At 47.1% G+C, this 17,318-nt stretch overlaps 1 protein-coding gene across 1 annotated transcript in view; it reads left to right on the top strand.

Annotated features, from left to right (window-relative positions):
* Positions 1 to 15,262: 15,262 nt before the first annotated feature.
* nan (transient receptor potential cation channel subfamily V member nanchung) overlaps positions 15,263 to 17,318 on the top strand; it is a 58,147-nt gene continuing 56,091 nt past the window's right edge. The window contains exon 1 of the mRNA XM_069332317.1: positions 15,263 to 16,206. Within this exon, the coding sequence (XP_069188418.1) occupies positions 16,119 to 16,206 (88 nt within the window). The 5' untranslated portion in view covers positions 15,263 to 16,118. The remainder of the gene's footprint in view (positions 16,207 to 17,318) is intronic.

Genomic DNA, 17,318 nt, shown 5'->3' with positions numbered 1-17,318 from the left:
GACTCCAGTTGGAACAACAATGGAACAGTAATATTTGTAATATTTAGTAATATTTGCAACAGTTTAGTAATGATTAACTTGAGGTCATAAATCATGCTGATCATTAATAGCTTTTATACGTACTGTATTATGGTATCACAATTCAGCCATGAAATGATTTATTTTTGTATTTTTCCCTTATTTCCTTTATATACTAAAAATACGGCAGAATTTTTTATATTAGTAATCTAACATCATTTGCTTGTTGCAATACAATATATATCTTTATTGCATTTAGAGAAAGACAGACAGACTGGGAGAGAGAAAGACAGACAGACTGGGAGAGAGAGAGAGAGAGAGAGAGAGAGAGAGAGAGAGAGAGAGGGAGAGAGAGAGAGAGAGAGAGAGAGAGAGAGAGAGAGAGAGAGAGAGAGAGAGAGAGAGAGAGAGACATGGTTGGTGGCTGGGTAGGGGAACCATGTTGCATGCCAGAGGTTCCCCAACACGCGACCTTGCTCCCTCGTGTCCAGTTGACACCTCTCTCTCTCTCTCTCTCTCTCTCTCTCTCTCTCTCTCTCTCTCTCTCTCTCTCTCTCTCTCTCTCTCTCTCTCTCTCTCACTAACAGATTTTTACTGAAGTTATCAGTATTTCTATGTACCGTTCTCTCTCTCTCTCAATCTCCACTCTATCTATTGTTTTCTTCCCATTTAATGTAATTCGCATTCTCAGTTTCTCCTATCTTTCTTCAGGATTTGCTTATCTCTCATTTTCTCTTCTGAGCTCTCGTTCACTTTTCTCGACATTCCCTTCCGTTCCTTAACCCCATTTTCTTTTCCATAGTCGCAAATTCCCTCGTCTTCTTTTGTCTTTCTTTTCCACTCTCCCCTCACTCATGTGTAGGGAGGAAGTTGGGGAGATTAGGATAAAAGAGGAGGTCAGGTGGACAGGAGGGAAGGGGAAAACAGGTGGACAGGTGGGCAGGGGAAACAGGAGGGAGGTATGAAAGAAGGAGGGGAGCAGAGAAACATGTGACGTAAAGATCACTGACCTGCCTGTGGTGCAGTGGTCTAAGTCATCGTTTCACAATCGATGCTCGGAAGTGCAATTTTTTTGGAAGGACAGAGCGTGTGAACAACGTTTCTTTTCACCTGATGCACCTGTTCACCTAGCAGTAAATAGGTTGCAAAGAAAGCCCAATGGCGTGACCTGTCAATGAAAATTACTATATATCACTATTGGCTATGGTGATATAGACGACTTGTGTGAGGGAGGGACACCACTTGTGTGAGGGAGGGACACCACTTGTGTGAGGGAGGGACACCACTTGTGTGAGGGAGGGACACCACTTGTGTGAGGGAGGGACACCACTTGTGTGAGGGAGGGACACCACTTGTGTGAGGGAGGGACACCACTTGTGTGAGGGAGGGACACCACTTGTGTGAGGGAGGGACACCACTTGTGTGAGGGAGGGACACCACTTGTGTGAGGGAGGGTCACGACTTGTGTGAGGGAGGGACACCACTTGTGTGAGGGAGGGACACCACTTGTGTGAGGGAGGGTCACGACTTGTGTGAGGGAGGGACACCACTTGTGTGAGGGAGGGACACCACTTGTGTGAGGGAGGGACACCACTTGTGTGAGGGAGGGACACCACTTGTGTGAGGGAGGGACACCACTTGTGTGAGGGAGGAAGGGACCAAAACGCTGAATATTACCCTAGAAAAGGGGAGAGGTGAGGGAAGGCGAGCAGCACGAGACGGCGGTGGGGAGGTAAGGAGGGGGGGGGGGGGGAGGAAATAAATGAGGTGGGGAGAAGGTGGAACCATTAACTCTTCCCTCCCCGCTTCCCCCCCCCCCTACAACCTTCCTTCCCCCGCCCCGATCTTTTGTTGTGTGTGTGTTGGTCATGCAAGGTAACGATCGGGAAGCTTCCTCCACCACCCTCATGATAACTCCCCACCACCACTACCACCACCTCCCTAAACCCCCCCCTCTCCTCCCCCACATCCTCCTGCGCCCCACCACCGTCTTCCCTCAGTCATGCCCCTGGTGTCTTACCTGCCACAGTCTCCACCTGGCTACCACACACCGCCTAGTGACCAGTCTTGGCTAGTCCCCCCTCCACAGTCGTCTCGGTGACCTTGTATACACGTTGTCTCTAGCGTCCCTGTGATGGTGAACCTTCCAGTGAACCTTCCCTACCTTATTATTGGTGACCTTCCTTGTGTGTAGTGAGGATTTTTTGGTTTACGGTGCGTAAAAACTGATGAGATATCCAGTGTGTGTGATCTTGATATCCCTTCCGGTGCGCCGCTAGAGATAACATTTGGGTTCGTAGTTGTGAAGAAGTGAATAGATTACAATAGTGTTAACTTTCAGGTATGTTTAATAGCGGTGACCACTCAGGAGCTGTGACCTGTGACCTGGGCAGTGATAAATAAGGCTACAGGAGGGTGTTGCGGACCTTCCCCCTCCCCCCCCCTCCAAGAAGCACCCGGACAGACCCGGAGATACAGAAACAAGGAGCTCAAGTGACTATAGCGGTTGGGCAATAAAGCCTCGTTCTTGTGATTGGGCAGCTTTTAGCCCGCTCACAAGCGCATAGCTCTGGTGGTGCTGGCACACCTGGTGGTGCTGGCACACCTGGTGATGCTGGCACACCTGGTGGTGTTGGCACACCTGGTGGTGCTGGCACACCTGGTGGTGCCGGCACACCTGGTGGTGCTGACACACCTGGTGGTGCCGGCACACCTGGTGGTGCTGGCACACCTGGTGGTGCTGACACACCTGGTGGTGCTGGCACACCTGGTGGTGCTGACACACCTGGTGGTGCTGGCACACCTGGTGATGCTGGCACACCTGGTGGTGTTGGCACACCTGGTGGTGCTGGCACACCTGGTGGTGCCGGCACACCTGGTGGTGCTGACACACCTGGTGGTGCCGGCACACCTGGTGGTGCTGACACACCTGGTGGTGCCGGCACACCTGGTGGTGCTGACACACCTGGTGGTGCCGGCACACCTGGTGGTGCCGGCACACCTGGTGGTGCTGGCACACCTGGTGGTGCTGGCACACCTGGTGGTGCTGACACACCTGGTGGTGCCGGCACACCTGGTGGTGCCGGCACACCTGGTGGTGCTGGCACACCTGGTGGTGCTGACACACCTGGTGGTGCTGACACACCTGGTGGTGCCGGCACACCTGGTGGTGCCGGCACACCTGGTGGTGCTGGCACACCTGGTGGTGCTGGCACACCTGGTGATGCTGGCACACCTGGTGGTGTTGGCACACCTGGTGGTGCTGGCACACCTGGTGGTGCCGGCACACCTGGTGGTGCTGACACACCTGGTGGTGCCGGCACACCTGGTGGTGCTGACACACCTGGTGGTGCCGGCACACCTGGTGGTGCTGACACACCTGGTGGTGCCGGCACACCTGGTGGTGCTGACACACCTGGTGGTGCCGGCACACCTGGTGGTGCTGGCACACCTGGTGGTGCCGGCACACCTGGTGGTGCCGGCACACCTGGTGGTGCCGGCACACCTGGTGGTGCTGGCACACCTGGTGGTGCCGGCACACCTGGTGGTGCTGACACACCTGGTGGTGCCGGCACACCTGGTGGTGCCGGCACACCTGGTGGTGCTGGCACACCTGGTGGTGCTGGTACACCTGGTGGTGCTGACACACCTGGTGGTGCCGGCACACCTGGTGGTGCTGGCACACCTGGTGGTGCTGGCACACCTGGTGGTGCTGGCACACCTGGTGGTGCCGGCACACCTGGTGGTGCTGGCACACCTGGTGGTGCCGGCACACCTGGTGGTGCCGGCACCACCAGGTGTGCCACACTATTTGGTCGTCCAAATAGATTGGGCTCCATTCCTTTCCCTCCGTCCTATCCCAGATCCTTGTCCTCATATCCCTACCATGTGGTATATAATCGTACTGGATAATCACTATAATCCTCATAATTATTTTTTTTCTGTTCAGTCATTTTAGTAAAATCTGTCTCGTGTAAACTCACAGTCTCACCATACCTCACAACCTTCCTCTATCTCACATTCTCTATATCACTGTCTCTTCAAACTCTAATTTCATAGCCTCTATCTACCTCACTACCTCTACCTATCTCACTGCGTCCTCCTTCTACTTCCCAGATGACCAGTAAGCGACTGTAACATCTAGGAGCTAAATCTAACTCAAATATAGAATTTTAAGAACTCGAGTCTGTCTCGTATTGCATACGAGCGCATTAATAAGTGCTTATTGTAGTGAATAATTTTGTGGAGAAAATATGGATAAAGAAGTTATACAATAAAGCCTGAAGCAGTTCATGCAGCAAGCAAGGAGCAGCCCAAAGAAACCGAACAGAAAAGCGAAGGAAATCCAACTCAGACTAAAGTAGACTATAGTTGTGTTGGAGGGAAGAACACATCAGTATGCGGCGACTGTGGAAAAGCGACGATTTTGCCGGAGATCTAAAAAGCCAATGACTAGATTTCACGAGACAAAGATGAAGGGAGTTACAGATGAATAAAAGATAAATAAATAATGCTATCGATGGGGGGGGGGATCACTCACTCACTCACTCACTCACTCAAGGAAGATGCAATAAAAATCATTTTCAAGTGTATAGACAGGAATGTATGAAACAAAGCCCTGAATGGTGGGGTGATCCCCCGGTCTTGCAGGTTCGAATCCTGCTGAGATCATTGCATATATTTTTTGCTGTACTACCACTCCAAGTGGTTGGAGTGGTAGTATGGTGTGGCACGGAAGGTTGGAGTGGTAGTATGGTGTGGCACGGAAGGTTGGAGTGGTAGTATGGTGTGGCACGGAAGGTTGGAGTGGTAGTATGGTGTGGCACGGAAGGTTGGAGTGGTAGTATGGTGTGGCACGGAAGGACTACCACAACAATACTGCAACGATGACTGATAAAGAACTCTTGCTCAGTTTCCGTCTCTCTCTCTCTCTCTCTCTCTCTCTCTCTCTCTCTCTCTCTCTCTCTCTCTCTCTCTCTCTCTCTCTCTCTCTCTCTCTCTCTCTCTCTCTCTCTCTCTCTCCCTCTCTCTCTCTCTCTCTCCCTCTCTCTCTCTCTCTCTCTCTCTCTCTCTCTCTCTCTCTCTCTCTCTCTCTCTCTCTCTCTCTCTCTCTCTCTCTCTCGCATCTTCATGGAATCTCACATAAAACATCTCACAAACTTTCTCATTTATATTCCACCTTCGGAGTCCCCAGCAGCGCCTGGAGGCCAGCCATTCCTCCATGTAGTCCTCCCTCCTGCACTCGTCCCATGAATGCTTCCTCCTCCTTAGTCCTCCCTTCCGTCTCTGTCTCTCCTGCTTCTCTTATTCTCTTCTCCTGCTCCTCCTCACATAAATTCCCTCTCTAGAGTATTATTGCTTCAGGTGGGTTGGAGTTCTAAGTTGCTAACTACTAAGTAATAAGACCTGTTATCTCACAGACCAAGACGCCAACACAACACCCCAAAGACCTGCTATCTCACAGACCACGACGTCAACAGAACACCGCCAAGACCTGCTATCTCACAGACCAGGACGTCAACAGAACACCGCCAAGACCTGCTATCTCACAGACCAGGACGTCAACAGAACACACACCCAGACCTGCTATCTCACAGACCACGACGTCAACACAACACACACCCAGACCTGCTATCTCACAGACCAGGACGTCAACACAACACCCCCCCCCCCAGACCTGCTATCTCACAGACCAGGACGTCAACACAACACCCCCCCCAGACCTGCTATCTCACAGACCAGGACATTCACTCCCCGGTGGTCCAAGTGAATGAACAGTGTTTAACAAAACACGGTTCATTCATCCTTTCCTCATATCCCAGCTCCTCGTTCTCATATCCCTACCGGGGTGCTAAATAGTCTAAATGGCGTAGCTTTTCCATCTGATAATTACTGTACCTTAAGCCTTCCTTGCTGTTTGGCGAACAATGCGATGCAAGAATGTCCTGCCCCACCTTTGATGTGCAAAGTAAGGTGCACAGTATCGGGAGAATACACTAAGACAGTCTGACTATTTCGCACGTGATAGTTGTCTTAGGACAAGGATCTGGGATAGGACAGAGGGAAGGAATAGTACGTAACCATTTGGACCATCGGGGATCGAACGCCGGCCCGCAAGAAGCGAGTCCATCGACGTACCGACAAGAGTGGATGGTGTATTGGCAGAAAGTTACGAGACGGGCAGAGACTAGCAAGGTGGTATTCATGAACCATTTACGACATGCGGGTGCACAAATGGGGTATTATTCCACACGCGACGAAACAGATTGAAGCCGAAACCTGTTTTCAAATTAGATTTTCACAAATTTTCGAGATGGACGTGATTTGAAAGTTTAACGTGATTATGCAGGATAGTGAAGGGTGTAACTATTTGCTGAGTGATAGTGAGAGGCATCTGTGTTAAGATTTGTCAGGCGAGGGGGGGGGGGGGGGCGTGTGTCAGGGCCCGTGGGCCCCTTATCGGATCCTGTGTGTGTGTCATGAAGATACAGGTCATAACTGTATGTGTCATGGGAGCCACAACAGCACTGCGGCCCTCCTTGATTAATGCGTCGGGGAGGGAGAAGCCATATTTTTGTTTTTATTTATCCTGGCATGTGTGTACCACTTATCCTGGCCCACCAGTCATTTATCCTGGCATGTGTGTATCACTTATCCTGGCCCACCAGTCATTTATCCTGGCATGTGTGTATCACTTATCCTGGCCCACCAGTCATTTATCCTGGCATGTGTGTATCACTTATCCTGGCCCACCAGTCATTTATCCTGGCATGTGTGTATCACTTATCCTGGCCCACCAGTCATTTATCCTGGCATGTGTGTATCACTTATCCTGGCCCACCAGTCATTTATCCTGGCATGTGTGCATCACTTATCCTGGCCCACCAGTCATTTTTCCTGGCATGTGTGTCATTTATCCATGCACGCGAGTCATTCATTCTGACACGTGAGGCCTTTATCCAAGCACTCAAGTAATTTATCCTGGTACTCAAATCTTGAATAATGTGTGTGTGTGTGTGTGTGTGTGTGTGTGTGTGTGTGTGTGTGTGTGTGTGTGTGTGTGTGTGTGTGTGTGTGTGTGTGTGTGTGTGTGTGTATACTCACCTAATTGTGCTTGCGGGGGTTGAACTCTGGCTCTTTGGTCCCGCCTCTCAACTGTCAATCAACAGGTGAACAGGTTCCTGAGCCTATTGGGCTCTATCATATCTACACTTGAAACTGTGTATGGAGTCAGCCTCCACCACATCACTTCCTAATGCATTCCATTTGTCAACCACTCTGACACTAAAAAAAATTCTTTCTAATATATCTGTAGCTCATTTGGGCACTCAGTTTCTACCTATGTCCCCTAGTGCGTGTGCCCCTTGTGTTAAATAGCCTGTCTTTATCTACCCTATCAATTCCCTTGAGAAACTTGAATGTGGTGATCATGTCCCCCTAACTCTTCTGTCTTCCAGCGAAGTGAGGTTTAATTCCCGTAGTCTCTCCTCGTAGCTCATACCTCTCAGCTCGGGTACTAGTCTGGTGGCAAACCTTTGAACCTTTTCCAGTTTAGTCTTATCCTTGACTAGATATTGACTCCATGCTGGGGCTACATACTTCTGGATTGGTCTGACATATGTGGTATACAAAGTTCTGAGTGATTCCTTACACAAGTTTCTGAATGCCGTTCTTATGTTGGCCAGCCTGGCATATGCCGCTGATGTTATCCTCTCGATATGGGCTGCAGGAGACAGGTCTGGCGTGATATCAACCCCCAAGTCTTTTTCTTTATCTGACCATTTCGAGAGAAAGAAAAATGTGAACATTTCGTCAATTTCTACTGTGTGTGTGTGTGTGTGTGTGTGTGTGTGTGTGTGTGTGTGTGTGTGTGTGTGTGTGTGTGTGTGTGTGTGTGTGTGTGTGTGTGTGTGTGTGTGTGTACTCACCTATACTCACCTATATGTGCTTGCAGGATCGAGCATTGACTCTTGGATCCCGCCTTTCTAGCTATCGGTTGTTTACAGCAATGACTCCTGTCCCATTTCCCTATCATACCTAGTTTTAAAAGTATGAATAGTATTTGCTTCCACAACCTGTTCCCCAAGTGCATTCCATTTTTCTACTACTCTCACGCTAAAAGAAAACTTCCTAACATCTCTGTGACTCATCTGAGTTTCCAGTTTCCACCCATGTCCCCTCGTTCTGTTATTATTACGTGTGAACATTTCATCTATTTCCACTTTGTCAATTCCCCTGAGTATTTTATATGTCCCTATCATATCTCCTCTCTCCCTTCTTTTCTCTAGTGTCGTAAGGTTCAGTTCCTTCAGCCGCTCTTCATATCCCATCCCTCGTAGCTCTGGGACAAGCCTCGTCGCAAACCTCTGAACCTTCTCCAGTTTCTTTATGTGTTTCTTCAGGTGGGGGCTCCATGATGGCGCGGCATACTCTAAGACGGGTCTCACGTAGGCAGTGTAAAGCGCCCTAAAAGCTTCCTCATTTAGGTTTCTGAATGAAGTTCTAATTTTCGCCAGTGTAGAGTACGCTGCTGTCGTTATCCTATTTATATGTGCCTCAGGAGTTAGATTAGGTGTCACATCCACTCCCAGGTCTCTTTCTCGAATCGTTACAGGTAGGCTGTTCCCCTTCATTGTGTACTGTCCCTTTGGTCTCCTGTCACCTGATCCCATTTCCATAACTTTACATTTACTGGTGTTAAACTCCAGTAGCCATTTCCCTGACCATCTCTGCAGCCTGTTTAAGTCCTCTTGGAGGATCCTACAATCCTCGTCTGTCACAACTCTTCTCATTAATTTTGCGTCATCTGCAAACATTGACATGTATGATTCCACTCCTTTAAACATATCATTTACGTAAATTAGAAAGAGGATTGGTCCCAGCACCGATCCTTGAGGTACTCCACTTGTTACTGTTCGCCAGTCCGACTTTTCGCCCCTTACCATTACCCTCTGGCTCCTTCCTGTTAGGTAGTTCCTCACCCATACTAGGGCCTTTCCGCTTACTCCTGCCTGCCTCTCAAGTTTGTATAGCAGTCTCATGTGCGGTACCGTATCAAAGGCCTTTTGGCAGTCAAGAAATATGCAGTCTGCCCAGCCTTCTCTGTCCTGCCTTATCCTTGTTACTTTATCATAGAATTCTAAAAGGTTTGTTAGGCATGATTTCCCTGTCCAGAACCCATGTTGGTGCTTGTTTACAAACCCAATGCTCTCCAGGTGCTCAACAAGTCTTAGCCTAATTATTCTTTCAAGTATTTTGCAGGGGATGCTTGTCAGTGATACGGGTCTGTAGTTAAGTGCCTCCTCCCTATCACCCTTTTTGAAAATCGGTACGACATTTGCCTCCTTCCAGCAACTGGGCAATTCTCCCGACATAAGTGACTCATTAAAGATCATAGCCAGAGGCACGCTGAGAGCCTGCGCTGCCTCTTTAAGTATCCACGGTGATACTTTGTCTGGTCCAACAGCTTTATTTGCATCCAGTGTTGTCAACTGTTTCATTACATCCTCTGCTGTCACCTCTATATCTGATAGTCTTTCATCTTGGGTAATCTCTTCTAACAATGGGAGCTGCTCAGGCTCGGTTGTGAACACTCCATGGAATTTTGCATTCAGTACCTCGCAGATTTCCTTGTCGCTTTCTGTATATGCCCCTTCTGTTTTCCTCAGTCTTGTCACTTGGTCATTTACCGACATCTTCCTTCTTATATGGCTATGTAGTAATTTTGGTTGCTTTTTCGCTTTGACTGCAATATCGTTCTCATAATTTCTTTCCGACATTCGTCTTATGTTAATGTAATCATTCCTAGCTCTGTTACATCTACTCCTGTTGTCCTCTGTCCTTTGTCTTCTGTACTTCCTCCACTCCCTCCTGCTTCTCACCTTTGCTTCCTGACACTGTCTATTAAACCATGGGTTATTATATTCCCTCCTGCTTTTTTCCTTTATTGTTGGAATAAATCTATCTTCAGCCTCCTTGCATTTCAATATGACTTGGTTCATCATACCTTGCACTGTTTTTCCTCTAAGTTCTTCCTCCCACTGCACTTCTCCCAGGTAGTCCCTTATCCTTCTGTAGTCCCCTTTTCTGTAATCAAGTCTCCTTTCCCGGACCTCTTGTCCTTTGGTCACAATTTTAAACTCCATCATGTAGTCAAAGACTAGGACACAAAGGCTCAGTGCGTTGAGGCAATTTCTCATAACGGTCTATAAGCGGCGTTCCTGAAGAACTCGGCCGGCAATTGACGGATCCAATTTCAAGTGTGAGATTCCCTAGTTTGTGAAGGGGTGAAATGTTTCACTTATAGCGAGACCCGGTGCTAGCGAGACCAGGTGCTGTGTGTGTGTGTGTGTGTGTGTGTGTGTGTGTGTGTGTGTGTGTGTGTGTGTGTGTGTGTGTGTGTGTGTGTGTACAACAAGAACAACCACAGCGCAATCAATAAGGTTGACAAACAAACCCTCCACGATAAACAGGGTCAAGCAAAATGGTGCCATGACCTCATGAGCTTCAAATTGGTAATTATTCCATCGCCTGCTTCTCACCTGCCCCTCACCAACTTCTCACCTGGTCTCGCTAGCACCTGGTCTCGCTAGCACCTGGTCTCGCTAGCACCTGGTCTCGCTAGCACCTGGTCTCGCTAGCACCGGGTCTCGCTATAAGTGAAACATTTCACCCCTTCACAAACTAGGGAATCTCACACTTGAAATTGGATCCGTCAATTGCCGGCCGAGTTCTTCAGGAACGCCGCTTATAGACCGTTATGAGAAATTGCCTCAACGCACTGAGCCTTTGAGAGCATCACTTACGAGACTCCAGATTAATCATATTTCCTCTCCTTCACTGCGTTCACTCATATACGAACTCTTACCGCAAGAATTCGTTCTAAACCCCAACAACGCCACTTTAAAACCGCTTAATTCATTGTGAGGGAGATATATGAGCTTTATAGGGGAGAATATTTCCGTATTTTCACGATTACATGGGAATATTTTCACGTATTTTCTTTTAGCTGCTTTAGACTCGGGTCCCCCTAAATGCAGTTAGATCTGGCCCAGCAGAAATGCATGGAAGCTGTTCTAGACCAGCGCTGAGATCATGGTAAGGGCAGTTAGGGGATTTCTAATTGGTTAAGTACCTGTTGTGAAACAAAATCAATTTGGCATGGGTATCTGTCTTATCTTAATGATACCCAGCGGGAGCCGGCGGCTGAGCGCACAGAACACTAGACGCGTGATCCTGTGGTCCCGGGTTCGATCCCGGGCGCCGGCGAGAAACCATGAACAGAATTTCTTTCACCTTGATGCACCTCTTACCTAGGAGTAAATAGGTACCTGGGAGTTAGTCAGCTGTTACGGGCTGCTTCCTGGGGGTGGAGGCCTGGTCCAAGACCGGGCCGCGGGGACACTAAGCCCCGAAATCATCTCAAGATAACCCAGTGATCCTTGTCTTGTTGGTGTGAGTGTTGGCGATGTTAGGCTTTTGGGATGGGGTATAACGATGGCAGGTCAGGTATAATGAGGGCATGTAGGGGTATAATGAGGGCATGTGGGGGTATAATGAGGGCATGTGGGGGTATAATGAGGGCATGTGGGGGGTATAATGAGGGCATGTGGGGGTATAATGAGGGCATGTGGGGGTATAATGAGGGCATGTGGGGGTATAATGAGGGCATGTGGGGGTATAATGAGGGCATGTGGGGGGTATAATGAGACCATGTAGGGGGGTATAATGAGGGCAGATGATGAATACAATGAGGGAAGATAGGGTAAGATGAGCTCAGGTAGGGCACAATGAGGAATCAAGTAGAGTACAATGAGACCAGTTAGGGTACAATGAGTGCAGATGAGGGAACTTTCCTGTTGCAACCAAAGAGCCCCCCCCTCTCTCTCTCTCTCTCTCTCTCTCTCTCTCTCCCTCATTCGCTGCACACAGAGTTTTCACACTATCATCCTCTCCCCGTCTCCCGCCTCCCAATCCTTCCCCCTGCTCCTCCTCCTCCTCCTCCCGGCCCTCAAGCGCCAGGTAAGGAAGGTTAGTGCCAACTGGTGAGACTAAGACGTGTCTCTAACAGGTATCGATCCTACACGTTGGGGTGTCATACTTTGGCTCTTATGATCTACGTCACTGAAGGCCACAATCCCCTGCCACCCTCCTCGCTGTGATCTCTGCGTTTCGCTGGGGTTAAATGGGTATATATATATGTGTGCACACGCACGCACATGTTATATGTACGCATTTGTGTATGTGAGTATGTGTAACAAGTAGTATATACTGGGGTTGTGGCATACACACGACCGCGGAGGTTGTATGCGCATACATGGATTACAAAATATATTTTGGTTTGATAAGTGAAGAGAGAGAGGCACATTGCTTATTCACATGCTTGTATACAAATCTATGTATTCGCCAGAAAATACTATATACATACACACACACACTTACATACACACATGTGGTGTGAGTGAGGGGTGAGTAAGGGTGAGTCTACGGATGAGTGGGGGATTTTTTTTTTTTATTATTTTCTACCACAAACGTGGCCACACATTTACAATGCTAACCAGCATATATACATTTTCTTTTGTCCTCCATGGACAGGGTTAGAGAAGTGTTAAACATATAGTTCAGGGATTTATTGAACAATCAACCACAGAAGGTGATTCGGTGCTTTTAAAATGCTAATCTAACCTACATACGTAAATACATAGATACACAGATTTACGTATGCCCTACATAAAGTGCTCGATGTGTCTTTTACATAGTGTCATTAATGTGCATTTACAAAGGTGAAATGTAATTCTGATCAGCTTCCATATGTACTTTATACACATACATATACATACACACACACACACACACACACACACACACACACACACACACACACACACACACACACATATAAGTACACATACATATATACATACATGTATACATACTTGTATACATACATATATTCACACACACATGCATTCACATACATTTGTCTCTTTTACTCTGACAGAGTGAGATAGCTGATAGAGAAACTAGTGTGCAATTAAGCACTTAATCACTGAAGGTGATGAAGGTGCTTTTACAAGCTCAGGCCTGATAGGTGAGTAGACAGCGCTCTAGACTCGTAATGCTAAGGTGCGGGCTCGATCCCCGGTGATGGCAGAAAGAAAAAAAATGGGCAGAGTTTCTTTCACCCTGATGCCCCTGTTACCTATCAGTAAATAGGTACCTGGGAGTTAGAAAGCTGCTACGGGCTGCTTCCTGGGGTGAGTGTGGGGAAAAAATTAGTTAGTTGTTAGTAACAGTTGATTGATTGACAGTTGAGAGGCGGGCCGAAAGAGCAGAGCTCAACCCCCACAAGCACAACTAGGTGAATACACACACACACACATTCACACACTTATACACACACATTCACACACTTATACACACACATTCACACACTTATACACACACATTCACACATTTACACACACACACACACACACACACACACACACACACACACACACACACACACACACACACACACACACACACACACACACACACACATTCACACACTTATACACACATTCACACATTTACACACACACATTCACACATTCACACACACACACACACACACAAAGAGCAAAGAAAGAGCAAAGCTCAACCCCCGCAAAAACACAACTAGTAAACACACACACACACACACACACAAACACATACACACTAACACACACTCACACACAGACACACACTCACACATACACACTAACACACCCGTGCACATACATCATGACCAAGCCACACACCAGACGTCATCCCTGCCCACACAGCGTATTAACGTGCAGCTCGTAACACGCACGCAACACATTCCACTGTCTTCAACCATCTTAAGCCTGGCGGTCTTAGGTGAGGTTTCTTAGAGGTTTCTAAGAAGGTTTCTTTCTTAGAAGTTTCTTTTGTCGCTCAAGACCTCTTCGTGAGCCTCGTGCCTTAGCTACTCTGAATCTGAAATACAGCAGACCCTTTCCTCTCTCTCTCTCTCTCTAGTCCTCTCGCTAAGGTATAGGAGGTCTGCCACAGGCCATCACACCTCACAGCACTGAGCGCTGTGCCTGTCATCTTCACAGCACGCCTCAGTGAGCCTTGTGCTCTGCTCACCTCTTGCTCACTTCTCAAAGAAATATGCGTTTTACGAAGTATTTTCCGTGTTATGTACGGTTTCTCCTGAAGACAAAGGCGGGTTCCAAGAGCTAACAGCGCGATCTTGCACGCACAAATAGTAAAAGCAAATTTGTTCTCGACAATCAACTACTTGGAGATGGACGGGAGAGCGACGGTCTAGCATCATGCAGGTCGGCGTTCAATCCCCGACCGTCCACAAGTGGTTGGCCACTATTCCTTCTTCCCTCCGTCCCATCCCAAATCCTTATTCTGAGCCCTTCTAAGTGCTATATATATATATATATATATATATATATATATATATATATATATATATATATATATATATATATATATGTAATTGACGATCACAAAACACTGATCATTTTATGCGGAAAATCCACAGAGAAATATGAAATGAGGTGAACGTTTCGGCTTTGTTAAAGCCTTTGTCAACACCAGACTGACTCATGAGTCAGACCTAGATGAGTCAGTCTGGTGTTGACAAAGGCTTTAACAAAGCCGAAACGTTCACCTCATTTCATATTTCTCTGTGGATTTTCCGCATATATATATGGCTTAGTGCTTTCCCCCGATAATTCCCTCCCTCCTTCTTCAAGACACTACACTCCACCACTAACAACGACGTGTAATCATATATTCTCGTGCTTACAAATATTATCACTGATATTTGCCTTTTCTTTAATATTTCCTGTAATATTTCAACATTATGAACAAAACATAAATACAACTTGAAACTTGTCACATAGTCTCCCCAGCTTAGTGCCTTGTTTTGATAATTACTTACTTGAAAAATATTAAATTCTGTTGCTGTTTCTAGGTCGGTTGCAGGTGAGACTCATCCCAAATCCTTATCCTGATCCCTTCCAAGTGCTATATAGTCGTAATGGCTTGACGCTTTCCCCCTGATATTTCCATCCTTCCCTTACTTGAAAATGTCCTATGGAAAACTACGTGAATATTTTGTTTTCGAGTTGCTTCATTTAATTCTTCCTTTCCTCAATAATGTTTTCCCACCATATTGTTTGTGTTGACTGTTGTGAATATTACTGATTTTAAATTCTCTTTCATCAGTACAAAGTATGGAAGAACAGCGCCGTGGAGACCGAGCTGTGCCACCTACCAGCGCCATCTATTGAGTGTCAGAACAGTTTCTATTGAAGAGTCATCACAGTGACACTTGTTCAGACGGATGTCGACACGTCTTATTATTTCTTAGAGTCCCTCACTCTTGCCTAGACCCTCTCACTGTTCCTTCGACTCTCTCATTCTTCCCCCAGACCCTCTCACACTTCCAGAGCCCCTCTCACTCTTCCATTGACCCTCTCTCACTCATCCTTCGACCCTCTCATTCTACCCTAAACCCTCTCACTGTTTCCTCGACTCTCTGATTGTTAGATTAATCGTTAGATTAATCCTCTCACTCATCCTTTGATCCTCTCACTCTTTCCTCGACCCTCTCACTGTCCCCTCGACCCTCTCACTGTCGCCTCGACCCTCTCACTGTCGCGTCGACCCTCTCACTGTCGCCTCGACCCTCTCACTGTCGCGTCGACCCTCTCACTGTCGCCTCGACCCTCTCATGTCCCATCGACCAGTCTCCAATGAACTACCGGCAAAATCTAAATGATGTCGTTACATCTCCCATGACGTGTGGTGGCCTCGACCCATCAATAACGAGGCTGGACTTGCCAAAGTATTCCGACAGACTTCTCTTAATGGTCGACTTAATGTCACTCACTCTACAATTTGATCGACAAATGGCGTCGACCACCGGGTGATATCACCTCCCAGGCTGTTCTCTAAATCCTCCCTCGTCCTCCTAACGCCCTCTAACCTGGCTTAGCCCCTCTTCCTGACAACCTCTGACCTGGCTTGACAGCCAACTGGACGACCTCTGACGTGGAATCTTCCCCCTCCCTGACGCTCGGTCAACGATGGGAAACACTGAGAGCAGCGTGACCTCAGGTGTGAAGGCTCAGGCCAACGCTGTGGTCGAGATCTACAGCCTCGTCGACCTCAACGGTAAGTTACTACAGCGGCTTAGTTCCATACTAAAGTAGATAACGAATGACTAGTAAAGCTGCCACTTGGCAAGGCTATATACAGTTAGTGACGCTTTTAATAAATTGGTCTGTTGAGATCTCATAATTTATCAAGGGGCCTGAGACGTCCAAGTCATCAAGTAATAGGTAAATATATGCTCTGGTTAAACAGCAGCTCGTCAATAATTCATTTAGTGAGTTTGTTAATTGATATATTAATCAACTAGGCAAGCAATCAACCGATTTGTGTATGAACGGTATACTTAGCACTGGCAATATATATATATTATATATATATATTATATATATATATATATATATATATATATATATATATATATATATATGTATATATATATGTATATATATATATATATATATATATATATATATATATATATATATATATATCTTACAGCACTGTAAGTCAGTCACACGTATTGAGCAATAACATTATACGTTGGCTGACCTACAGTGCTGAGCAAACGCACTGAGCACTGACAATATATATTTTTTAGCACTGTAGGTCTGCCAGGCGCACTGAGCTCTGGTACTATAACAATTTCAGCACCACAGGTCAGAAGGACGCATTGATGAGCACAAATAACTTTCATTTGCTTAACATTGCAGGTCAGTCAGGCGTACTGAGCACTGCTATAATATGCAATGGTCACCATTACAGGTCAACCAGACTGTTGCCGAGTATAAACACCTTACCATGGACCTTTACCTCGACCGTCCGTCACCGCCTCAATCATCAGTAACAACTGGCACGTTAAACTACCGTATCTGTGTGTAGCTGCGTGTGTCTACGCAGTAATTCAGCCAAAAAATATGTGTAGCATTAATGTCATTTTGCAAATTAGAGTTTCTCAGTTCCTCCAAAAACGAGCGCACCTGCGAGAATGGAATTTTGATAGAATATAGTTTGTATTTGTTAAATTAATGAGATTGGTCTTTGTCGCTGCTAGTGGGTACCAGATCCGAAAGAAAGGTCAAATCAGCGTCTTTCCTTCTTAAGCTCTGGAGACTGACTTTTAAGGAGAGCATTGAGTACTCGCCTAGTTGTGCTTGCGGAGGGTTGAACTTCGG

This window comes from Procambarus clarkii, chromosome 27 (genome assembly GCF_040958095.1).
Source record: "Procambarus clarkii isolate CNS0578487 chromosome 27, FALCON_Pclarkii_2.0, whole genome shotgun sequence".
Lineage (NCBI taxonomy): Eukaryota > Metazoa > Arthropoda > Malacostraca > Decapoda > Cambaridae > Procambarus > Procambarus clarkii.
Note: the sequence above shows the minus strand (reverse complement) of the source record. Positions and strands in the feature narration are given on the sequence as shown.